The sequence below is a fragment of the Balaenoptera ricei genome, chromosome 7 (assembly GCF_028023285.1).
Source record: "Balaenoptera ricei isolate mBalRic1 chromosome 7, mBalRic1.hap2, whole genome shotgun sequence".
In the NCBI taxonomy this organism is placed as follows: Eukaryota; Metazoa; Chordata; class Mammalia; order Artiodactyla; family Balaenopteridae; genus Balaenoptera; species Balaenoptera ricei.
Window position 1 is genome coordinate 15347834 of NC_082645.1, and position 25615 is coordinate 15373448.

Consider the following 25615-nt stretch of genomic DNA (forward strand, 5'->3'; position numbering starts at 1 on the left):
TTTTTTTTTTTTTTTGATTGTTAGTTTTAAGAGTTCTTAGCATATTTTGCATATCGGTCCTTTATCAGGTATGTGTTTTGCACACATTTTCTGCTCATCTTGGCTTGTCTTCCTTCTCTTAACAGTTTCTTTTGCAGAACAGAAATTCTTAATTTAAATGAAGTCCAGCTTATCAGTTCTTTTTGTTGTCGGTTGTGCTTTTGGTGTTAGATCTAAGAAGTTGTTGCCAAACCCAGGATCACCTAACTTTATCCTGTGTTTTTTTCTAGGAATTTTACAACTTTGTGTTTTACGTTTATGTCTGTGATCCATTTGAGTTAAAGACTGTCCTTTTTTTCATTGCTTTTGCTCTAAGATGGAGGCTAGTGGCCTGTGTAATGGCCAGTGCAAGTTTTTTTGGCCAGTCTGTAGATGTGTAATGGTAGCTCTTTGTGGTTTATTCCTTTAAGTTTTAAAATGTAATAAACTTTAACTTTGGGTGTAGCTTTTTGCCTAAGGACAGTAGTAAATATTTTTATGCTTTCCATTTACCTATGATGCCCATATTGCTGGTATGAAATCTCAAAATCCACCCGCCCCCTTCTATATGTTTTCACATTCTGAGAATTTTCACTTCCCCTAATTTTTATTTAAAAACAGAACAAAATCTCCATCTAAAACTATGGCAATGCCTTAAACGTCAGTAATGGCCTCATTTCATGATATTGAAACAGCTTGCTTTAATAGTTAAAAAGTCTAAGCCACCTTTGGGAACCTGCTTTTTTATTCTGCAGGTGATGAATGCCTTTGCCAACCATGTTAGAGTATGGTGTGAACTGTGTTTTTCAAGAGAGGATGCCTTTCCTTTTGTAACTGGTTGCATTCTTCGAGATGTTTCTTTTTCTTCTTTTTGCCCTTCCCTTTCTCCCCTAGACTTGGTTTAATCTTTGTGGTTGATGACTCTGAAGATGTTGATGGGATGCAGGATGCTGGAGTGGCTATTCTGAGAGCGTATAATTATGTTGCCCAAGAAGTGGATGATTATCATGCCTTCCAAACTCTGACACACGTATGTTTTTGTTCAAAATGGCGAATAATTTTTAAAAATCTAACTTACTCTAAGAAACAGTGTGTGGTAAGGAGATTCTATATTTCTGGAAAGAGAAAAAGGTAAATTAGTCACACAAACTTTATGCATTTTGTATTTCCGGAGTTGCCTTTACTGATACACTAATGTTAATAATAGATTGTTGTGATTTCAGCTAAGATTCCTTGGATACTAATACATTAATGTATCTTAGTTTTCTGCCTTTTGGCGATTTGAAATCACTGATTAATGCCTTTAGGTAAATGTGATGTTCTCTACTTGTTTAAAAAAACTTTGCTTTCTTCCCTTTTAAGACCGTCATGATATTTTTGTTAGGAATCAGTTTAATATTCAAGTCATAAAATTCTTATTATCTGTTTTCTCCATTTTAACTGGAAACTGTGAAATACCCTGATTTTTATATATATATTTTAAGATACTTGCTCAAGTTCAAACAGAGAACTCTCCTTGTTTTTTTTTTTTTTTCTATTTTTGAGTATAAAATGTTTACCAGTAATAGTTCTTTTGCTTACAGATTAGTGTTAATTATTGAAAAACTTATCTTTAAAGCAGTTATGTTCACAACTTTTATTTTACCCATAAACATGATTTCAGCCTGCTGTTTATTATGTTTGTTATGTTTACTGTTTAGAGATTCAGTCAGGGGCATTTTTTATTAATTGAAATGTCATTTATTTATTTGGCCAGCTTGTATTAAAGATGCACCCTTTGCCAGGCCCGTACCAGCTGCTAGGGATACAAAGAAGCGTAAGATTTTCCCCCGTCCTCAAACACGTTACAGTCTAGTGGGGGACGCCTCCACACAGGTGATCTGGTACAGTGCGGGAAGCACCGCTGGCTACAGCAGCAGTAGGCCCTCACTCCACTAGGGCTGGCCACGGGCATTTCTGTGGAGCGGGAAGTCGTCCCAGCTGAGCGTAGGAGGGAGAACAGGAGTCAGTTGAACAGTGGCTGCAAATCAGAGGTAGTGACTCCAAGTTGTTAGTGTGACTTGAGCAGAGTATTGTGAGAGCAGAGTGGAGAGGGGAACCTCAGTGCTCATTGAGGCCATTAGGCTGGGTAATAGGTGTCCAGAGCACAGAGGTAAACTCCAGTTAGAACCTCATCGTGATGCGTGTATGGAGGTGGATGTGGTGAAGGGCAGAGAAAGCGGCAGGGGTGCCAGTCGGTGAGCTGTCGCTGTGGGCTCTGCGAGAGATGGTGGCGGGACCTGAGCTAGCAGCAGCCTCTGCGGGGTGAGGTACGTTCCAGTGACACTGCTGAGGATAGTAAGGGTTCTTAAGTCTGCTTTTTAAAGTTCTTTCCCCTCACAGCTGTGTCGACGAAGGAAAGGATAAAGAGTTTTCATTTCTTTTTCTTTATTTTTAGTTGCAAAAGTAAAAAGAAATTATGTTCATTATTAAAACTTTTAAAAAATAATATTAAAGTGTGTTGATTAAAAACTCTGTCTCTGCCCTCCTTAGTCCTGCCCCTTCCAGGCAGCCACTGTTAAAAGCTTGCAGCCTTCCAGACGCTTAACTGGACGTGTACAGACACAGTTTTGTTGTTCTCTTACATCTGCCTTTTAAAAACAAGGATTATGCCATACGTAGTTGGAAACTTTTTTTTCCCCTTAAACTTCATGGACATGAGTTCTTATTTCAAGGATTACTTATAAGTATTCGGATTTTTAAAAAATTAACACATTTTTGCGTTTGGGACTTAATGTGAATATGAACTGATTGAGTCATTTTAAGAATATGTAGTTTCTAACCTAAGAAGGCGTAAGGAAGTATATGGAAAAGGGAGAATTGCTAATATGGCCCATTTGCTCTTTTTAAGAGAATTAGCTATTGTTTTCATTTTTCCTCTACATTCTGAAATCTTTTGTAATAAATACTCCAAAATTTACATGTGAAAGTGTAGTTGGTTACCTGGTTTTTCTTTCTTCAGATATATAACAAAGTAAGGACTGGAGAAAAAGTTAAAGTTGAACATGTGGTCAGTGTCCTGGAGAAGAAATATCCATATGTGGAAGTGAATAGCATTTTGGGGATTGACTCTGCTTACGATCAGAATCGGAAGGTAAACATTCTCTGGCACTTCTCATTTGACTGCACCACTATACTTTCCTTATCTCTCCTTATTATTGGGGGTTACTGTTAATAAAGGTGGTGATGGTGAAATATTTAGGTACTTAGCATTCAAAAATTTAGAAACTTGGTCACTTTTCTGTCTCTGCAAATATAGTTTATATTTCAATTCTGTGAAGATATCGTTGATTCTTAGCTGGCCTATTAACTATTCAATTGAAAAATAATTTCACTTTATAATGCATTGGTAGTACTTGAGTGATATATGTTCTGGATAAAATCTGTTGGAAGTATATGATGTATGCTTGTCAGGTATGATGTGTGTGCCTAATGTGTGTCATGTATTTAATTGTTTAAGCTAAAGATGGAAATGCAATAGGAAATGTAATAAACAGAATGGCAAAGTCTCATAATAAGGATATAGGGAAATATTTTAAAATCTTTATTTAAAGATAATAGTGAGACATTAAATATAGTGAAGGACCTTTATTGTAAGCAGGAACAAGGTGGTCAGTTTATTGAAAACAAATGTTAAGGCAAGGAATCAAAATACATTTCTGAAACAATTTAAAACAATAAAAAAGTGTATTTATTTACCAGCTTTTTTTCATGTTTTTGAATGAAGGACAAGGCCTTTGGTTCATCTGTTTGAGATCTGAGCCATCATTTCATTAGAAACCATACTGATAATGCATTGTTTATACTTTCTCTTTTATCTGAGTACAGAATCCTAGATTTTATAATCTCCCTCTCAAGTCTTACCCACACCCAATTCAACACCAGTTGTTTTTTAGCCTTTCACTTTTTTGTTTTTCTAGTCATTCAGTTTGTTTTTGTTTCCTTCCTTCCTTCCACTTATTTTAACTTAATATAATTTTATTATGGTAACATTGATTTGTAACATTATATGTTTCATGTGTATAACATTATATTTCTACTTCTGTATCCCCTACAGCTTGCCCACCACCAAAAATTTAGTTTCCATTCATCACTGTACAGTTGATCCCGTTTACTCATTTCCCCACCCCCAGTATCCACCACTTTGTTACATGTTTGTTTTTGTTTGATTTGGTTTGTTCATTTATCTTGTTTTGTTTGTTTATTAGTTTTTTATATTCCACGTGTAAGTGAAATCCTATGGTATTTGTCCTTCTCTGTCTGACTTATTTCACTAGCATAATACCCTCAAGGTCCATCCATGTTGTCACAGATGGCAAGATTTCATCTTCTTTTTATGACTGAGAAGTGTTCTATTGTGTGTATGTGTGTTTGTGTGTGTGTATGTATATCTCACATCTTCTTTATCCATTCACCTGTTGATGGACACTTGGGTTGTTTCTGTATCTTGGCTATTGTAAACAATGCTATGATGAACATAGGAATGCATATAATTTTTTGGATTAGTGTTTTCACTTTCTTTGGATAAATAACCAGAAGTGGAATTACTGGATCATATTCTATTCTTAATTTTTTTTGAGGAATCTCCATACTGTTTTCCATAGTGGCTGTACCAATTTACATTCCAACAGTGCAAGAGGATTCTCTTTTCTCCACATACTTACCAACATTTGTTATTGTCTGTGTTTTTGATAATAGTCATTTTGGCAAGCGTGAGGTGATATCTCATGTGGTTTTGATTTGCATTTCCAAGATGAGTAGTGATGTTGAACACCTTTCATGTGCCTGTTGGCCATCTGTATGTCTTCTTTGAAAAAATGTCGATTCAGGTCCTCTGCCCATTTTTTAATCAGGTTGTTTTTGTTGTTGTTGTTCTTGAGCTGTATGAGATCTTTATATATTTTGCACGTTAACCTCTTATTGGGTATATTATTTGCAAATATATTCTCTCATTGGGTAGGTTGTCTTTTCATTTTATTGATGGTTTTCTTTGCTGTGCAGAAGCTTTTTTCAGTTGATATAATTACATCTGTTTATTTATGCTTTTGTTTTCCTTGCCTGAAGAGACATATCTAGAAAGATATTGCTAAGATGGATGTCAGAGAGGATACTGCCTTTTTTTTCTTGGACTTTTATGGTTTCAGGTCTTACATTAAAGTTTTTAAATTCATTTTGAGTTAATTTTTGTGTATGGTGTGGGGTAGTGGTCTAGTTTCTTTTTTTTTCTTTTTTTTTTTTTTTGCATGTGGCTGTCCGGTTTTCCCAATGCCATTTATTGAAGAGATATCATTTCTCCATTGTATGTTCTTTGCTCCTTTGTCATAAATTGTCCATATATGTTTGGTTTTATTTCTAGGCTCTCATTCTGTTCCATTGATCTATGTATCTGTTTTCCTGCCAATACCATGCTGTTTGGATTAGTATGGCTTTGTAATATAGTTTGAAGTCAGGAAATATGATACCTCCAGCTTTGTTCTTTTTCTCAGGATTGTTTTGGTTATTCAGGATCTTTTCTGTTTCTGTATAAATTTCAGAATTTTTGTTCTACTTCTGTGAAAAATGTCCTTGGTATTTTGATAGGGATTACATTGAATCTGTAATGTAAATTGTCTTAGGTAATATGGACATTTTGTTTATTTATTTTTGGCTGCACCATGCACGATGGGGGATCCCTGACCAGGGATCGAATCCGCACCCCTTGCAGTGGGAGTGTGGAGTCTTGGCCACTGGACCGCCAGGGAAATCCCTTTTGTTGTTGTTGTTGTGTGTGTGTGTGTGTGTGTGTGTGTGTGTTTAATTGGCTTTATTTATTTTTTTCTTGGCCATGAGGCATGGCTTGCAGGATCTTTGTTCTCCAACCAGTGATTGAACCAGGGTCCACAGCTCTGAAAGTGCAGAGTGCTAACCACTGGACTGCCAAGGAAGTCCCTTAATATGGACATTTTAACAATGTTAAATTTTCCAATCCATGAGCATGAAATATCTTTCCATTTATTTGTGTCTTCTTTGGTTTCTTTCAACAGTCTTTCTTACAGGTTTCAGGGTACGTCTTTCACCTCTCTGGTTAAATTTATCGTGATTATAAATGGGATTGTTTTCTTAATTTCTCTTTCTGCCTAGCGTATAGAAATGCAACAGATTTTTGTATATTGATTTTATATCTTGCAACTTTATTGTATTTGTTTATTACTTCCAATAATTTTTTGGTGGAGTCTTTAGGGTTTTCTGCACATAAAATCATGTCATCTGCAAATAGTAACAGTTTTACTTCTTTCCAATTTGGGTGTGTTTTATTTCTTTTTCTTACCTCATTGCTCTGGCTAGGACTTTAAATACTGTGTTGAAAATGAGTGGCGAGAGTGGGCATCCTTGTCTTGTTCCTGATCTTAGAGTGGTAGCTTTCAGTTTTTCACCATTGAGTATGATGTTAGCTGTGGATTTGTTGTATGTGGCCCTTATTACATTGAGGTATGTCCCTTCTATGCCCACTTCACTGAGAGTTTATATCATAAATGGGTGTTGAATCTTCTCAAATGGTTTTTCTGCATCTACTGAGATGATCATGTGGTTTTTATCATTCATTTTTAAAATGTGGTGTATCACGTTGATTGATGTGGGGATGTTGAATCATCCTTTCATCCCTAGAATATATTTCACTTGATCATGGTGTATGATCCTTATTTTTTTTTGAAGATCATCTTTTTAAAAAAATTTTATTTATTTATTTTTGGCTGCCTTGGGTCGTCGTTGCTGTGTGCGGGCTTTCTCTAGCTGTGGCGAGCAGGGGCTACTCTTCATTGCAGTGCATGGGCTTCTCATGGCGGTGGCTTCTCTTGTTGTGGAGCACAGGCTCCAGGCGCGCAGGCTTCAGTAGTTGTGGCATGCAGGCTCAGTAGTTGTGGTTCATGGGCTCTAGAGCGTGGGCTCAGTAGTTGTGGTGAACAGGCTTAGTTGCTCCACAGCATGTGGGATCTTCCCGGACCAGGGCTCCAACTCGTGTCCCCTGCAATGGCACGCGGATTCTTTCCTTTTTTTTTTTTTTTTTGATGTGGACCATTTTTAAAGTCTTTATTGAATTTGTTACAATATTGTTTCTGTTTTGGTTTTTTGGCCACGAGGCATGTGGAATCTTAGATGCCTGACCAGGGATTGAACCCACACCCTCTGTATTGGAAGGCAAAGTCTTAACCACTGGACCGCCAGGGAAGTCCCTGTATGATCCTTTTGATGTATTGTTGAATTCAGTTTGCTAATATTTTGTTGGGGATTTTTACATCTGTGTTCATCAGAGATATTGGCCTGTAATTTTCTTTTCTGTGTGTTGTCTTTGTTTGGTTTTGTTATTAGGGTAACTCTGGTCACATAAAATATGTTCTGTTTGCTTCAGTTTTTTGGAAGAGTTTGAGAAGGACTGGTTTTAATTCCTTTTTAAATGTTTTGTAGCACTCACTAAGGAAACCATATGGTCCTAGGCTTTTCTTTGTTGGGAGGATATTCATTACTGATTCAGACTCCTTACTTACTATTGGTCTGTCCAGATTTTCTATTTCTTCATGATTCAGTCTTGGTAGGTTTTATGTTTCTAGGAATTTATCCATTTCTTCTAGGTTATCGCAGAAGATATATATTATGTATATATAATATACATCTTTTTTTTTTTCACACACACACTGTATTTTTTTTTTTTAATTAATTATTTATTTATTTATTTATTTATGGCTGTGTTGAGTCTTCGTTTCTGTGCGAGGGCTTTCTCTAGTTGCGGCAAGTGGGGGCCACGCTTCATCGCGGTGCACGGGCCTCTCACTATCGCGGCCTCTCTTGTTGTGGAGCACAGGCTCCAGACGCGCAGGCTCAGTAATTGTGGCTCGCGGGTCTAGTTGCTCCGTGGCATGTGGGATCTTCCCAGACCAGGGCTCGAACCTGTGTCCCCTGCATTGGCAGGCAGATTCTCAACCACTGCGCCACCAGGGAAGCCCTGTATTTTATTTTTACAAGAGATAAATAGACTGACACCAAGCATTGTACATGGATGACCACAACAAAAGCAACAATGATTGCAATTACCAAACATGAAACACACTCATACTATGTCATAATATTGACATTCAGTCCAGTAATCCTCCACTGTAACAGCTCCTTTACTTTGCAGTGAAAATTGATTTGTATATTCTTTGCCTCTGAGTCCTTGTGGGATTTTTTTTTTTTAATTCAAACAGAAAGTCACAAAAATTATACTCATCCATATCAGTTCCCCTACAGCTTGCCCACCACCAAAAATTTAGTTTCCATTCATCACTGTACAGTTGCTCCCATTTACTCATTTCCCCACCCCCAGTATCCACTACTTTGTTACATGTTTGTTTTCTTTATTTTAAAGTCTATTTTATCTGATATGAGTATAGCTACTCCAGCTTTCTTTTGATTTCCATTTGCATGGAATATCTTTTTCCATCCCCTCACTTTCAGTCTGTATGTGTCCCTAGGTCTAAAGTGGGTCTCTTGTAGACAGCATATATATGGGTCTTGTTTTGTATCCATTCAGCAAGCCAGTGTCTTTTGGTTGGAGCATTTAATCCATTCACGTTTAAGGTAATTATCGATATGTATGTACTTATGACCATTTTCTTAATTGTTTTGGGTTTGTTTTTGTAGGTCCTTTTCTTCTCTTGTGTTTCCCACTTAGAGAAGTTCCTTTAGCATTTGTTGTAGAGCTGGTTTGGTGGTGCTGAATTCTCTTAGCTTTTGCTTGTCTGTAAAGCTTTTGATTTCTCCATCAAATCTGAATGAGATCCTTGCCGGGTAGAGTAATCTTGGTTGTAGGCTCTTCCCTTTCATCACTTTAAGTATATCATGCCACTCCCTTCTGGCTTGTAGAGTTTCTGCTGAGAAATCAGCTGTTAACCTTATGGGAGTTCCCTTGTATGTTATTTGTCGTTTTTCCCTTGCTGCTTTCAATAATTTTTCTTTGTCTTTAATTTTTGCCACTTTGATTACTATGTGTCTCAGTGTGTTTCTCCTTGGGTTTATCCTGTATGGGACTCTCTGCGCTTCCTGGACTTGGGTGGCTATTTCCTTTCCCATGTTAGGGAAGTTTTCGACTATAATCTCTTCAAATATTTTCTCTGGTCCTTTCTCTCTCTCTTCTCCTTCTGGGGCCCCTATAATGCGAATGTTGTTGTGTTTAATGTTGTCCCAGAGGTCTCTTAGGCTGTCTTCATTTCTTTTCATTATTTTTTCTTTAGTCTGTTCCGCAGCAGTGAATTCCACCATTCTGTCTTCCAGGTCACTTATCCGTTCTTCTGCCTCAGCTATTCTGCTATTGATTCCTTCTACTGTAGTTTTTATTTCAGTTTTTGTATTGGTCATCTCTGTTTGTTTGTTCTTTAATTCTTCTAGGTCTTTGTTAATCATTTCTTGCATCTTCTCAATCTTTGCCTCCATTCTTATTCCGAGGTCCTGGATCATCTTCACTATCATTATTCTGTATTCTTTTTCTGGAAGGTTGCCTATCTCCACTTCATTTAGTTGTTTTTCTGGGGTTTTTTCTTGTTCCTTCATCTGGTATATAGCCCTCTGCCTTTTCATCTTGTCTATCTTCCTGTAAATGCGGTTTTTGTTCCACAGGCTGCAGGATTGTAGTTTTTCTTGCTTCTGCTGTCTGCCCTCTGGTGGTTGAGGCTATCTAAGAGGCTTGATGGGAGGCTCTGGTGGTGGGTAGAGCTGACTGTTGCTGTGGCGCTCAGAGCTCTGTAAAACTTTAAAACTTTAATCCAGTTGACTGTTGATGGGTGGGGCTGGGTTCCCTCCCTGTTGGTTGTTTTGCCTGAGGCAACCCAACACTGGAGCCTACCTGGGTTCTTTGGTGGGGCTAATGGCAGACTCTGGGAGGGCTCACGCCAAGGAGTACTTCCCAGAATCTCCGCTGCCAGTGTCCTTGTCCCCACCGTGAAACAGAGCCAGCCCCCACCTCTGCTGGAGACCCTCCAACACTAGCAGGTAGGTCTGGTTCAGTCTCCCCCAGGGTCACTGCTCCTTCCCCCTGGTCCCGATGTGCACACTATTCCGTGTGCGCCCTCCAAGAGTGGGGTCTCTGTTTCCCCAGTCCTGTCGAAGTCCTGCAATCAACTCCCACTAGGCTTCAAAGTCTGATTCTCTACGAATTCCTCCTCCCGTTGCCGGACCCCCAGGTTGGGAAGCCTGACGTGGAGCTCAGAACCTTCACTCTAGTGGGTGGACTTCTGTGGTATAAGTGTTCGCCAGTCTGTGAGTCACCCACCCAGCAGTTACGGGATTTGATTTTACTGTGATTGCGCCCCTCCTACCGTCTCACTGTGGCTTCTCCTTTGTCCTTGGATGTGGGGTATCCTCCTTGGTGAAGTCCAGTGTCTTCCTGTCGATGATTGTCCAGCAGCCAGTTGTGATTCTGGTGCTCTTGCAAGAGGGAGTGAGAGCACGTCCTTCTACTCCGCCATCTTGGTTAATCCCCCTCCCAATCAGCTTTTTAATCCTCTATCAACATACATCTTTTTAAAAAATTTATTTACAGTTTTAAAGAAAATAAATTCATTTATTTATTTATTTTTGGCTGCATTGGGTCCTTGTTGCTGCCCATGGCTTTCTCTAGTTGGCGGTGAGCAGGGGCTACTCTTCTTCGCGGCGCGCGGGCTTCTCATTGCAGTGACATCTCTTGTTGCAGAGCAGAGGCTCTAGGCGCGCGGGCTTCAGTAGTTGTGGCACACGGGCTCAGTAGTTGTGGCTCGCGCACTCTAGAGTGCAGGCTCAGTAGTTGTGGCACACGGGCTTAGTTGCTCTGCGGCATGTGGGATCCTCCTCGACCAGGGCTTGAACCCTTGTCCCCTGCATTGGCAGGTGGATTCTTAACCACTGCACTACGAGGGAAGTCCCCATAATATACATCTTAATCCTCTATATTTATCTTGTCCCTCCCCCCTTCACTCTCCCCCACTGGTAACCACTAATTTGTTCTCTATATCTGTGAGTCTGTTTTTTGTTGTTGTTGTTATATTCACTAGTTTGCTGTATTTTATAGATTCCACATGTGAGTGAAATCATACAGGATTTGTCTTTCTCTGTCTGACTTATTTCACTTGGCATAATGCCCTCCAAGTCCATCCATGTTGTTGCAAATGGCAAAATTTCATTCTTTTTTATGGCTGAGTAGGAGTCCATTGTGTATGTAAACTACATCTTCTTTATCCATTCATCTCTTGATGGACACTTAGGTTGCTTCCATATCTTTGTTTTTATTTTATTTTTTTTTAACATCTTTATTGGAGTATAATTGCTTTGCAGTGTTTTGTTAGTTTCTGCCGTATAACAAAGTGAATCAGCTATACATACACATACATCCCCATATCTCCTCCCTTTTGCGTCTCCCTCCCACCATTCCTGTCCCACCCCTCTAGGTGGTCACAAAGCACCGAGCTGATCTCCCGGTGCTATGCAGCTGCTTCCCACTAGCTATCTATTTTACATTTGGTAGTGTATATATGTCAGTGCTACTCTTTCACTTCATCCCAGCTTACCCTTCCCCCTCCTCATGTCCTCAAGTCCATTCTCTACCTCTGTGTCTTTATTCCTGTCCTGCCCCTAGGTTCATCAGAACCATTTTTTTTTTTTTTTTAGATTCCATATATATGTGTTAGCATATGGTATTTGTTTTTCTCTTTCTGACTTAACTTCAGTCTGTATGACAGACTCTAGGTCCATCCATCTCACTACAGATAACTCAATTTCATTTCTTTTTATGACTGACTGATATTCCATTGTATATATGTGCTGCATCTTCTTTATCCATTCATCTGTTGATGGACACTTAGGTTGCTTCCATGTCCTGGCTATTGTAAATAGTGCTGCAGTGAACATTGTGGTACATGTCTCTTTTTGAATTATGGTCTTCTGCTTCCATATCTTTAATTCCCCTATTAAAATTGTATAGTTGTCTTTTTCTCCCTTGAGATCTGTTAGTATTCGTTTCATATATTTAGGTGTTCTGATGTTGAGTGCATATATATTTAGAATTGTTAAATCTTCTCAATGAATTGAGCCCATTATCATTATATAATGACCTTTTTATCTCTTGTTATAGTTTTTGGCTTAAACTCTGATTTGTCTGATAGAAATATAGCTACTCCTGCTCTCTTCTGGTTTCCACTTACGTAAGTGGATCTTTTTCTGTCCCTTCACTTTGAGTCTGTTTGTGTCTTTAAAGCTGCAAGGAACTGTAGGCTCATATAGTTGGGTCTTACTTTTTAATTCATCCAGCGTTCTATGCCTTTTGATTGAGGAATTTAATACAGGAATATTTAGAGTAGTTATTGATAGGTAAGGGACATAGTAATGCCATTTTATTAGTTATTTGAGGCTGATTTATATTTCCCTTGTTCCTTTTTTCCTCTCTTGCTGCCTCCCTTTGTGAACTGATGATTTTCCATAATGGTATGCTTTGGTTCCTTTCTCTTTATCTTTTGTGAATCTATTGTAGATTTTTGTTTTGTGGTTACTATGAGTCTTACATAAAATATTTTATAGATAAAACAATCTCTTTTATGTTGATGACTTAACTTTGATCAAATATAAAAACTACCCTTTTATTCCCTCCCCTTTTTTGTTTTGGACATCACAATTTAACTCTTTATATTGTGTATTCAATAACAAATTATTATATCTATAGTTACTTTTAGTACTCTTGTCTTTCTTTTTTTGCTTCTCATCAGCATATTCTTTATATTGAAAAACAGCAAGATGGGGTTTTCTGCATGAACAGCATCATCATTAGAGGGCAGTTCAGGCAACTGTCATCCATCCCACATTCCCTTTGAGCATGGAGGGCACTGCTTCAAAATTCATGGTTGGGGGCCCTCTCTTGCTTCATCTGAATACTCTTGTCTTTTAACCTTTATAGAGTTAAATGGTTAATACACCATCATATTACAGTGTTAGGGTATTCTGAATTTGACTATATACTTACCTTTACTAGTGTGTTGTATGTTTTCATACGTTTTCATGTTACTAATTAACGTCCGTTCATTTCAGCTTGAAGGACTCCTTTCAGCATTTCTTGTAAGGCAGGTTTGGTGATGATGAACTCTCTTAGCTTTTGTTTGTCTGGGAATGTCTTTATTTCTCCTCCATTTCTAGATGATAACTTTGCCAGGTAGAGTATTCTTGGTTGGCAGTTTTTTCTTTTAGCAGTTTGAATATATCATCCCACTCACTCCTTGCCTGCAGCTTTTTTACTGAGACGTCCATTTTTAGCCTTCCCTGGTAAGTTACAAGCTTCTTCTTCTCTTGCTGCTCTTAAGAGTGTCTAGTTTTGACTTTTGATAGTTTTATTATAATGTATCTTGGAGAGGTGCTCTTTAAATTTATTTTCTCTGGTGAACTATGATCTTCAGGAACTTGGATATCCAAATCTCTCTCCAGATTTGGGAAGTTCCTATCCATTATTTCTTTAAATAAGCTTTCTGCTCCCTTCTCTATCTCATCTTCTCTGGAGCTCCAGTAATTTGAAAATTATCCATATACCATTTCTTTAATTCTTCGGTTGCTGTTGTTATTATTGTTGTCCTCTGACTGGATAATTGCAAAGTTCCTGTCTTCTAACTTGTAGATTTTTTCTTTTGCTTGATTTCACTCTGATGTTAATGCTATATCATTTTTAAAATTTCATTCATTATATTCTTCAGCTCCAGAATTTCTGTTTGGTTCTTTTTTATGCTCTCTCTCTTTGTTAAAATTCTGATTTTGTTTGTGTATTGTTTTCTTGATTTTGTTGAATTGTCCTTCTGTCCTTTTGTTGAATTGTCTTCTTGTAGCTCATTGAGTCTCCCCAAAACAGCTATTTTGAATTCTTCATTGGGTAAATTGCAGATCTCCCTGTCTTCGGGATTGGTTACTGGAAGATTAGTGCAATCGTTAGGTGATGTTATGCTTTCTTGATTTTTCATGTTCCTTGCAATTTTAAGTAGCAGTCACTTCTACCAGTCTCTACTCTCTGCTTTGGGAGAGAAATACCTTCCATTTCAGCCTTGCTAGGAATTTTGAGGCTTTCTCAGGATGTCTGTGGGTACACCTGCTCCATGCTGTTGTTCCCTCTTGTGCAGAATTCTGAAGCTTGTTTAACTCCTCTTGATTCTACATTGCCCCCAGGCTGGGTGCTAACAGGCCACCTCCTTTTTGCTTTCCCCAAAGTGGCACTAAAGCTCAAGTTTTTTGTCTCTTTCTGGCCTACTGATGTGGACTGGCTGTCTGTACGTCCTCACTATCCGTCTGGCAAAGCTCACTCTTGCTGCCCTTGTCAGGACTGTGCACTGGGAGCCAGCCACAGGGTGTGGGTATGTGGGGGTAAGGTGTGTGCAGAGCACTGCGGGGTGCCCATGAGCCATCTGGGGGCATCTGTGGATGAGGTGTCCTGGGTGTATAGGTGGGCTTGTTGATGCAGTAAGTAGGATCTGCCTTCCTTAAATGCCCTATGAGCGCACTGTCTGCTGTCCTCTCAGCCTCTTCCCACATGGTGATGCCACTCACAAATCAGCATTCTGGATGGACCGGGAGAGAAATGAGCCTCTTTGGCAGCATCCCACACAGCTGGGGAAGTTGAGTGCTCAACCCTTGCTCTTATGTCCCTTGTAGGAGAAATCATAGGCTCAGAAGATCTCTTGTGGCCCTAAGCTGTACTGCCTTGGGAGAGGGGTGACGTGAATAAAGTCAGACTGTTGCTCTTACCCTCTCCAGTGTGTCCAAATTCATATTTTTTTGCTCCAGTGGTGTCCTGGAACTTCTTGCTGGAAACCTGGACTTGCACAGAGGCTGTCTTGTCTGTGGGTGATTGCTGGAAACCTGGACTTGCGCAGAGGCTGTCTCGTCTGTGGGTGGTTGATTGAAACCTGGACTTGCGCAGAGGCTGTCTCGTCTGTGGGTGGTTGATTGAAACCTGGACTTGCGCAGAGGCTGTCTCGTCTGTGGGTGGTTGATTGAAACCTGGACTTGCGCAGAGGCTGTCTCGTCTGTGGGTGGTTGATTGAAACCTGGACTTGCGCAGAGGCTGTCTCGTCGGTGGGTGGTTGATTGAAACCTGGACTTGCGCAGAGGCTGTCTCGTCTGTGGGTGGTTGATTGAAACCTGGACTTGCGCAGAGGCTGTCTCGTCTGTGGGTGGTTGCTGGAAACCTGGACTTGCGCAGAGGCTGTCTCGTCTGTGGGTGGTTGATTGAAACCTGGACTTGCGCAGAGGCTGTCTCGTCTGTGGGTGGTTGCTGGAAACCTGGACTTGCGCAGAGGCTGTCTCGTCTGTGGGTGGTTGATTGAAACCTGGACTTGCGCAGAGGCTGTCTCGTCTGTGGGTGGTTGCTGGAAACCTGGACTTGCGCAGAGGCTGTCTTGTCTGTGGGTGATTGATTGAAACCTGGACTTGCGCAGAGGCTGTCTCGTCTGTGGGTGGTTGATTAAGATAGTTTTTCCCAGGAGTTCCCTGGAACCAGCTCATGCGTCAAGGCGGAGCCCGCAGCCAGGGTCAGAGTCCGTCTGCATGTTACCTGCTGCACGGGCGGGCAACACTTCTCCCGGCCTCTTGGCATATGGTGCTGGATTCCAAAGCTCCCACAAAGACCCTTTTGTCCGTGGATAGATGCCAAGCTGTTGTTTTTCTGTGGAGGAGACACTCATGAGGGAAGTCTTATTCAGCCACGATACTGACATCACTCCTGCCTCAGTGTTAAATCTCCTTGGTTTAAGGTTTGGAGTTGAAGCTGGTCATGAGAGCTACTCAGTTTAGACTGAACATGTTTCCATTATTGTATTGCAACCTTCTGTTCAGTCACTTACCTTCTTTTTTTTTTTTTAAATAAAATAATATTGATATGGGCACCTAGTGATTTTTCACATTTTCACAAACAACCTGAGTAGTACTCTGTAGAAAAAGAAAAGGTGAAATAAAAGGAAAGAAGGGCCACTTCGGGAATATTTGAGAAAATTAATGGAATTTTCTTATATTTCACTTTTGGAAAATGTTTAACTCTGGTTTTCTATCATCCTATTGAAGAAAAGGTACATGTTGCCTTTTTTATTGTGGATGATTGCTATATCAAAAGGATTTGCTTGAACTGTAGTGGACAAATTGGGGAAAAGGGTATTTTTACACGTTGTCTTTTATGCATTGAAATCTTGATTTTGCTGAAGAATCAAGTGGGAGTATCACAGACCTAGCTCCTCAATAGTTTCCCAGATTTGGCCATTTTCCTCATCTCTACTGGTTAGAGGCCCTTCCCATATAAACAGATCGTAATTACCTAGCTATTTAAGTAGGCATATACTCCCAAGAGAAGGATGTTGTGAGATTCCCAGAGGTCCTAAGAATCTAATGATCAATAAGATTTTTTAAGTTGCAGGAGCTGTACCCCTCATATGAAAAAGCTCAAGAAAAATAGATTTTTTTGAAAAGGAGGAATGACTGCATTTTTTTTTTTTTTAATTTTATTTTTGGCTGCGTTGGGTCTTCATTGCTGCGCACAGGCTTTCTCTAGTTGCAGTGAGCGGGGGCTACTCTGTGTTGCGGTGCGCGGGCTTCTCATTGCGTTGGCTTCTCTTGTTGTGGAGCATGGGCTCTAGGCATACGGGCTTCAGTAGTTGTGGAGCATGGGCTCTAGGCATACGGGCTTCAGTAGTTGTGGCACATGGGCTCAGTAGTTGTGGCTCGCGGGTTCTAGAGTGCAGGCTCAGTAGTTGTGGTGCACGGGCTTAGTTGCTCCGTGACGTGTGGGATCTTCCTGGACCAGGGATCGAACCCGTGTCCCCTGCATTGGCAGGCAGATTCTTATCCACTGTGCCACCAGGGAAGCCCGAGTGCCTTTTTTTTTTTAAAGGAGGAATGAGTGCGGTTAGCAAATGTTATTACACTTAGGAATGTCTGTACCTTTTGTATAAATCTGAAGCTGTGTTATCTTCTATGCCTGGTATTTGAAAGAAGTAATCATTTCTAAAACTACGTAGTACAATTAAAGTAGATCTTTTGAACTGAAGAGAATATAGTCTGATAGGTGCATATTTATATGTTTCAAAGCCAAAGTAAGAAAAAAGTTCTAACTTGTTCGTGCGAACATTTTACATTTGGCATATTAACTCTGAGTCTTTATTAATCTCAGTTATCATTTATGAATGGCTCATTCGTGACTTTGTAGTCAGTGTTTCAAAATTATGTGTAATTAACATTTTTAGTGATCAGTTGGTAGAAATTCTCACATGTAATTTTTAAGCGTGACTCTGATAATTAGCCTGCATTCTGTTAATTTTTAGTCTGATAATCTATTTGCAAGTTACAAAAATGGAAAGTTTGTAGTCAAAACATTTCCCTTCCACTCTTGCCTTTTACTCAGTTGCCACGTTCAGAGAAAACCAATGTTACTTACTTCTTATTGTCACTGAGAGTTATAATGTGGATTTTGTTTTGTTTTCCTGGGGTATTGATTTTCAAAGCTCAAAGTATATTAAAATTGAGTTTTTATGAACTTCTTTGAGATAGGTGAGATGTCAAAGAACAGAATTAATGTAACAGTTTTGGAAGTGTACATTTTAAAAGTTTTAACCATGATATACAGAGACGGCAGAAATCAACCTGGAAGGCCTTTCTCATTGTGCCATGTTAGTCCATCAGATAAGTCTGTACTATCAGTTATCACTGTGGCTAGATCTGAAACTAAGCTGTTGACTGGTATTAGTTACCGAATTGAGGTACTTTTCTATTTGTGCTATCTAAAAAGGTCATATATTTTAAAATTCTGCTATTTTCAGAAGATAGCAGTTACAAGATGTTTAGCAAGAATGCTTTAAGGACCTTTTTTTATATCTTGGGTAGTAATATCGTTTTTACTCTAAAATCTTAGTCTTGGGTGTGTGGTTGATACCTGGGGGAATGTACCTATGTCGATTGTTGGAAAAGTCTCAGATATATTTGTTAGCCTGGTACTTCCCTGCCAAGGAACCTCTTTTGTCCTGGAGAAGGCAAAAGATTGAGCTTAGTACATTATAGAGCAATTTTTGAGCACTGTTTTCCCACCAACCTTGTTTTGTTTTCTGTAGGTGTAACTTCTTGTTTAGTGATACGGACCCTTTTAAATTTAGAATTGGGTGTAAATATTTCATCTCAAGTTACCTGCCCAGGAACACTAATAATTTATGACAGTCTATAGTTGTGCTGCCCATTATGGTAGCCTCTGGCCACATGAGCTTTTAAAATGGAAATTAATTAATTTCATGTGCTCAATAGCTACATGTGGTTAGTGGTTAGTGGTTACTGCATTGGACAGTGAAGATAGAATATCTCCATCATTGCAGAAAAGTCTGTTGTATAGTTTGGGCTGTAGTATATGTAATTCAGGTCTGGTAGCCTGGGCTGCTTAAAATTACCCTCATCCCCATCTTCAACCACTTCCTGATTTATAAGGTTTTGTGGTTTTATTAAAACTCAGTAATTTAAACTCAGATTTACCTAGTAGGATATTAACTATGATGTTCTTCATATATTTTTTAAATTAATTTTTATTGGAGTGTAGTTGATTTACAATGTTGTGTTAGTTCTTTATATATATATATTTTTTTTTTTTTTTTTTAAAGAAATTCACGTTCTTTTATTTATTTATTTATTTATGACTGTGTTGAGTCTTCGTTTCTGTGCGAGGGCTTTCTCTAGTTGCGGCAAGTGGGGACCACTCTTCATCGCGGTGCGCGGGCCTCTCACCATCACGGCCTCTCTTGTTGCGGAGCACAGGCTCCAGACGCGCAGGCTCAGTAATTGTGGCTCACGGGCCCAGTTGCTCCGTGGCATGTGGGATCTTCCCAGACCAGGGCTCGAACCCGTGTCCCCTGCATTGGCAGGCAGATTCTCAACCACTGCGCCACCAGGGAAGCCCTCTTTATATATTTTTAAAAGAATTTTTCTTTAGTTATTTCTTGGTTTCCGTATTTCTGTTGTTTTTTTTTTTTTTCTTTTTAGAACATGTATATGTGAAAAATATGCTTTGTTCCATTTGTCTCAGGAAGGACAAAAATATGCTGTTTGTGGTCCCATGTGTTTCAGGAAGCAAGAGACTACTATGAGCAGACTGGAGTTGGTCCACTGCCTGTTGTCCTGTTCAATGGAATGCCCTTTGAAAAGGAGCAGCTAGACCCTGATGAGCTGGAAACCATCACAATGCACAAAATCCTGGAGACTACAACCTTCTTTCAAAGAGCAGTGTACTTGGTAAGTACTGTTTCAAGGCCGATTTTGAAAGAGAATGGTTTGCTTACATTTTTGTAGTCTCTGTAGTAGGCAGTAAAATTCTTTAAGTATCACTGTTTTCTATACACCACTCATAATTGACTTGCAGACTCCCAGCAGGTTCTGCTGTAGTGAAAATATCCCTGAGACTTTCTGTACGTTGTTTTTGAAATAACTAATTTTATTGGCTTCAAGATTAAATTTTATTTTAAAAATTCTTAAGAATTTAGCCATTCTAAGAGACATTTGTTCTACTTGTAAGGAATTTTGACTCAGAAAAATTCAAATATTTTATATATATATATATAGTTATTGTTGAGATATAACTTACATGCCGTAAGACTCAGCCTTTTAAGGTGGACTCTGCAGTGGGTTTTAGTGTTTACACAGAATTACGCAACTATCACCACTGTCTAATTTCAGAGCATTATCCTCACCCCTAAAATAAACCTGACACCCAGCAGCAATCACTCCCCATTTTCCCCTACCCCACCCCCTGGCACCCATGAATCTGTTTTCAGTTGCCTGTTTGGGACATTTTATATAAAGGGATTCATATAATATATGGTATTTTGTGACTGATTTCTTTTACTTAGCATAATGTTTTCAAGGTTTATCCTTGTTGGAGCATGTGTCAGTACTTCATTCCTTTTTATGGCCAAATACTAGTTCCTCCAATGGATATACCACAGTTTGTTTATCCATTCATATTTAGGTTATTGCCACTTTTTTGGCTACTATGAATAATGCTGCTGCTATAAGCAATCATGTAAAAGTTTTAATATAGACATATGTTCTCAGTTGTCTTGTGTATATACCTAGGAGTGGAATTGCCTGCTCATGTAGTTATTCTATTTTTAATAGTAATTCCATTTTTAACAGAACTGCCAGGCTGTTTTCCAAAGCACCTGCACCCTTATACATTCCTCTCAGCAATGTATGCAGGTTCCATTTTCTATAAATTCTAGCCAATTCTTGGTATTGTCTGTCTCTTCGATTATAGCCTAGTGGGTGTGAAGTGGTATCTCATTGTGGTTTTGATTTGCATTACTCAACCATGAATGATGTTGAGCATTGTTTCCTATGCTTATTGACCATTTATTTCTCTTTGGAGAAGTGTCTATTGAGATTATTTGCCTGTGATTAACTGGGTTATTTGTTTTATTACTGTTGAGTTATAAGAGTTCTTTGTATGTTCTAGACATGAATTCCATATTATTTATGATTTTCAAATATTTTCTGTCATTTTCTGGTTTGTCTTTTTACTTTCTTGGTAGTGTCTTTTAAAGCTCAAATGTTTTAAATTTTGATTAAGTTCAATTTACTTTTTTTGTTGTTGTTGTTTCTTGTATTATTTGTATCATATATAAGAAACTCTTGCTTAATCCTAGGTCATGAAGATTTCTGTGTTTTCTTCTGAGTATTTTATAGTTTTTTCTCTTAGCATTTAGTTCTTTGATCCATCTTCAGTTAATTTTTGTATATGGAGTGAGGTAGGATTCCAACTCTTTTTCCCTGTTCAATTTGAGACATGCAACTTGGGTATCTTTTTGAATATTCAGTTGCCCCAGCACCATTTATTGAAAAGAGTAGTCTTTCCCCATTAAATTGTCATGGTACCATTGTCAAAAATAAATTGCCCACTAATGTATAGGTTTATTTTTGGACTGTCTCTTGTTTTCCATTAACCTATATATCTTTTTCTGTGTAAGGACCTCACAGTCTTGATTATTGTCATAATCAAGTGTGAGTTTTCCAACTTTGAGCTTTTCTTTTTTAAGAATGTTTGGCTCTTCTGTGAATATTAAATACATAAACATATATGAATATGAAATATATAAATGTACAGTGAAGCAGTCATTATGATAGCAAATAATTAGAAATAATTTAAATATCCAACAATATGATGGAGCACAATGTAGCCATTAAAAAGATGTTAACTAAGAATATCTAAAGATATGTTTATAACATGTTGCCAAGTTCTGGCAAGTGGATTATGAAGTAGTGTGGCCAGGCTGATCCTGTTACTGTGTATATGTGAGTGTGTCTGGGTAGGTGTGTTCATATGTAAGTATGTCTGTATGTGTATATGTGTATGTCTGTGTGTGTGTTAGGCTGGAAATAAATACCTCAAATGAGAAGCTTTTTCATGAACAGCATGGCGAGATTATGGATGATTGTTTTTCTTTGGGCTCTTCTGTATTATATTTTCATCAATGAATATGTATTATATTGCTAATATGAAATAAAAAAGTTTTTAAAAAAGCACTAGCCTGTTTACCACCTCACAGATGGGAAACTACTCAAGCACAGAGAAAAACAATTGATTTAAAGTTTGAAGATTAAAATGAATATTTTTAAAAAGTCATATTTGAGTTCAAAGAGTGAGCTACAGACAAGATAATTACGTGCCCTGTGGTTTCAAAACTCATTGTGTAGTTTTAAATAAACATCACAAATTTCAACTCACTCTTTGCTAAAATGAATGTTTTTAGAAAGGAGCTCTTCTGATTCCAAATCCCATTGATTTAAATGAACACCTCCGCTTTTTAGTCTCCTCTTTCCACCGGGCTCTTCTCTGTGGTCAGACAGCCCCATCTGCCATTTTGCATCTGATCGGCTTACAGACAGTTGTTTATAAAATTTGTAAAATCCCTAGTGAAATTTGATTAACTGAAACCTTAATGAATCAGACATGTGGGGCTTTGTTTTTTAGGAGAAAGATCAAGGAAAAAGAAAATAAAATATTAGGGGCTTAAAACCAACAAAAAGCCTGTAAAGCTCAGCTTTGCATGTGTGCTTTGTGCTTGTTCCACCTTCAGACGAATTGTAAAAATCCAAGCAAAAAGAAACCCAGTTGTGGTCATCCATGTACAATGCTTGGTGTCAGTCGATTTATCTCTTGTAAAAATAAAATACAGTGTGTGTGTGAAAAAAAAAAAACAAAAAAAAAAAAAAAAAAAAAAAAGAAACCCAAAAAAGCAAATAAAAGAAAATTAACATAGCCCACAGTCTCTTAGATTTAGCCACCATTTGTGATTCTGTACATGTTACCAGTCTTTAATGCGTACACAAAACGCATGCACGTGCACACAAGCGTGTACGTACACACTCATACATGTGGTAATAAGGTGATGGCTGGGGACGCTCCCTTCCTCGTGGACGTTTGTAACTGCAATGTTAATATTTGCAATGTGTTGACAATTTTTAGTTTGTGGAGGTGGAGACGTCATTTCTCCTTTGGAGCAGACTTCTAACGTTTTTAGAAAAAGTCCCAGTCTGGGCTCTTTAGTTAAAAAAGTATAAAGGACTTAGCTAGGATACTGAGAGAAAATGTCAAGCTCACCATAAATATGACCATGGCTGTGTAGTGTGACATGGCTACGAATGAAAACAAGGCTATTCTTTAGCCTGACTATGCCCTTAAAGCAATGGAGAAATGATTTTTATCTAAATGAAAGTTTGGGTTGGACTGTTGGTGTTCCTTTAAAAAAAAAAAAAAAAAAAGGTTTGGCTCTTCTGTGTCCCTTTCAATTCCATAAGAATCTTAAGATCAGCTTGCCAGTTTCTGCAAGAAAGGGGCCATTGGGATTTTGATAGGAATTGTGTTGAATCTGTTGATCAATTTGGGGACTATTGACATCTTAATAATATTGAATCTTCTAACCCATGAACACAGGATGTTTTCCCATTTATTTAGGTCTTGTTACTTTCTTTTAATGATGTTTTATCGTTTTCAGTGAAGAAGTCTTACACTTCTTTTGTTAAATTTATTCCTTAGTATTTTATATTTTACTCTTTTTGATGCTGTTGTAAAGGTAGTTGTTTCCTTAATTTAATTTTTGGATAGTTCATTGATAGTGAATAGAAATGCAATGGATTTTTATATATTGATCTTATATGCTGTAACCATGTTGACATTGTTTATTAGCTCTAAGAGTTTTTTTGTGGATTCTTTAACATTTTCTGTATAGAAAATATTGTCATCTTTCAGATGACAAGGGCATGTCTAGGTGTGGAACTCTGGACTATAAGAAAGTTAATATAAGTAACTTTCTTACTTATAGTACTTTACATTTCTTTCTTGCTTATTTGTTTTTTACAACAAGCTACAGTATTTCCACTCCCTTAGTTTTCCACTTTTCAAGACATCAAAATATGACTCACTGTACAGATGTTTCAGGGGCCCAAACCAATGTATAGGCAAAGAAAATCTCAGTACACTTGAGGATTCTCAGTAGTAGCTTGAGAGGGAAATCAAGGTCTGGCACCCTTATAAGTGATGATTATTAAGACAGAGCTAATGGAAAGACTCAAATGATTTGTCAGTTTTGATCAATGTATTTAATTATTTAAAAATTCCCATGATTATTAAATCATCATAAAAAATAAAATTAAAAAATCTCCCTCTGTATATAGCCATTCATCTACCCACCTTCCAATAATAGGTAATTGCTGTTTTAAGTTTCCTCTGAGTTCTTCCAAAGCATTTTTGTATCTGTATGCTAGCAATGAATATTTACTCCTTCCCAACCTTTATTCAAAAGTGGTAGCAAATTACATAACTATTCTACACCTTGGTTTTTTTCACTTAACAAAATGCACGTTATGAGTCTTTCTAATTCAGTGCATAGCGTATTCTCAGTTTTTGAAGACAGCTGTGTAGTATTCCATCACATAAGTGGGTCTCAGTAAGAAGGAACAATTTTACCCCACTTGGCGGCACATTTGTCAATGTCCGGAGACATTTTTGGTTGTCATAACTGGGGGAAGGGAGGGGTGCTACTGGCATCTAGTGGGCAGGAGTCAGGGATGCTGCTAAACCTCTTAAATGCTCAGGTCAGCCCCTCCCCCTTCCAAAGAAGCAGGACAGCACCTCCCTTTCCAAAGAGTTATCTAGTCCAAAATGTCAATAGTGCTGAGATTGAAGAACATACATTATATGGATATACCCACATTACATTTCTTAGATACGTAAATTACCATTTTCCATCACATCTGGGAACTTTTTACCCTGTATTTCTTCTAACAGTCTTTTGGCCTGTAATGACTTCTGATACCACACTACTCAGAGTTAGGCCATAGTCCTAACAGATTAAGGACATAGTTCTCCACAAGATTGTCTCCACTTTAGACATCAGCCCCAAGTTCAGAGGTCCTCAGGCCACTGTTACTTACGATCAACTGGCTACAAATGCTGGCGTTCCCTCAGTTTTGATAATTTGCTAGAATGGCTTGCAGAACTCAGGACAGTGCTATCTTTACAGTTAGCATCGTTATAGTAATAGAATATGTATCAGAACCAGCCAAAGAGTAAGGTGCACACAGCAAAGCTTGGGAAGGTTCCAGATGTAAAAATGCTGTGTCTTTTCCCCATGAAGTCAGGATGTATTATCCTCCCAGCTCACTGATGTGTGATAACATGTGGCGTGTTGCCAACCAGGGAAGTTCAGCCAAGTTTTGGTGTCCAGAGTTTTTATTGGGGCTTCATTGCATAGCCACTATATATATATATATATATATATATATATATATATATATATATATAATTAAAAAAATTTTTTTGGCTGCGTTGGGTCTTCGTTGCTGTGCACGGGCTTTCTCTAGTTGCAGTGAGCAGGGGCTACTCTTTGTTGTGGTGCGTGGGCTTCTCATTCCGGTGACTTCTCTCGTTGTGGAGCATGGGCTCTAGGTGCGCAGGCTTCAGTAGTTGCAGCATGTGGGCTCAGTAGTTGTGGCTTGTGGGCTCTAGAGCGCAGGCTCAGTAGTTGTGGTGCACGGGCTTAGTTGCTCCGCGGCACTTGGGATCTTCCCGGTCCAGGGCTCAAACCCATGTCCCCTGCATTGGCAGGTGGATTCTTTTTTTTTTTTTTCTTGGCTGTGTTGGGTCTTTGTTGCTGCGCGCAGGCTTTCTCTAGTTGTGGCAAGTGGGGGCTACTCTTTGTCGTGGTGCACGGTCTTCTCATTTCAGTGGCTTCTCTTGTTGCGGAACACGGGCTCTAGGCGAGTGGGCTTTAGTAGTTGTGGCACACGAGCTCAGTAGTTGTGGTTCACAGGCTCTAGAGCCCAGGCTCAGTAGTTGTGGCTCACGGGCTTAGTTGCTCTGTGGCATGTGGGATCTTCCCGGACCAGGGATCAAACCTGTGTCCCCTGCATTGGCAGGTGGATTCTTAACCACTGAGCCACCAGGGAAGTCCCTGCATAGCCACTGTTGATTGAATCGTTGGGCATGTGACTAAACTCAGTCTCTAGCCCCCCTCCTATTTCTGCAGGTCATGCT

At 38.8% G+C, this 25615-nt stretch overlaps 1 protein-coding gene across 1 annotated transcript in view; it reads left to right on the forward strand.

Annotated features, from left to right (window-relative positions):
• Positions 1-25615, forward strand: part of UGGT1 (UDP-glucose glycoprotein glucosyltransferase 1) — a 111088-nt gene that overhangs the window by 36795 nt on the left and 48678 nt on the right. The window contains exons 16-18 of the mRNA XM_059927720.1: positions 913-1048; positions 3020-3151; positions 19153-19317. Coding sequence (XP_059783703.1) covers positions 913-1048; positions 3020-3151; positions 19153-19317 — 433 coding nt within the window. The remainder of the gene's footprint in view (positions 1-912; positions 1049-3019; positions 3152-19152; positions 19318-25615) is intronic.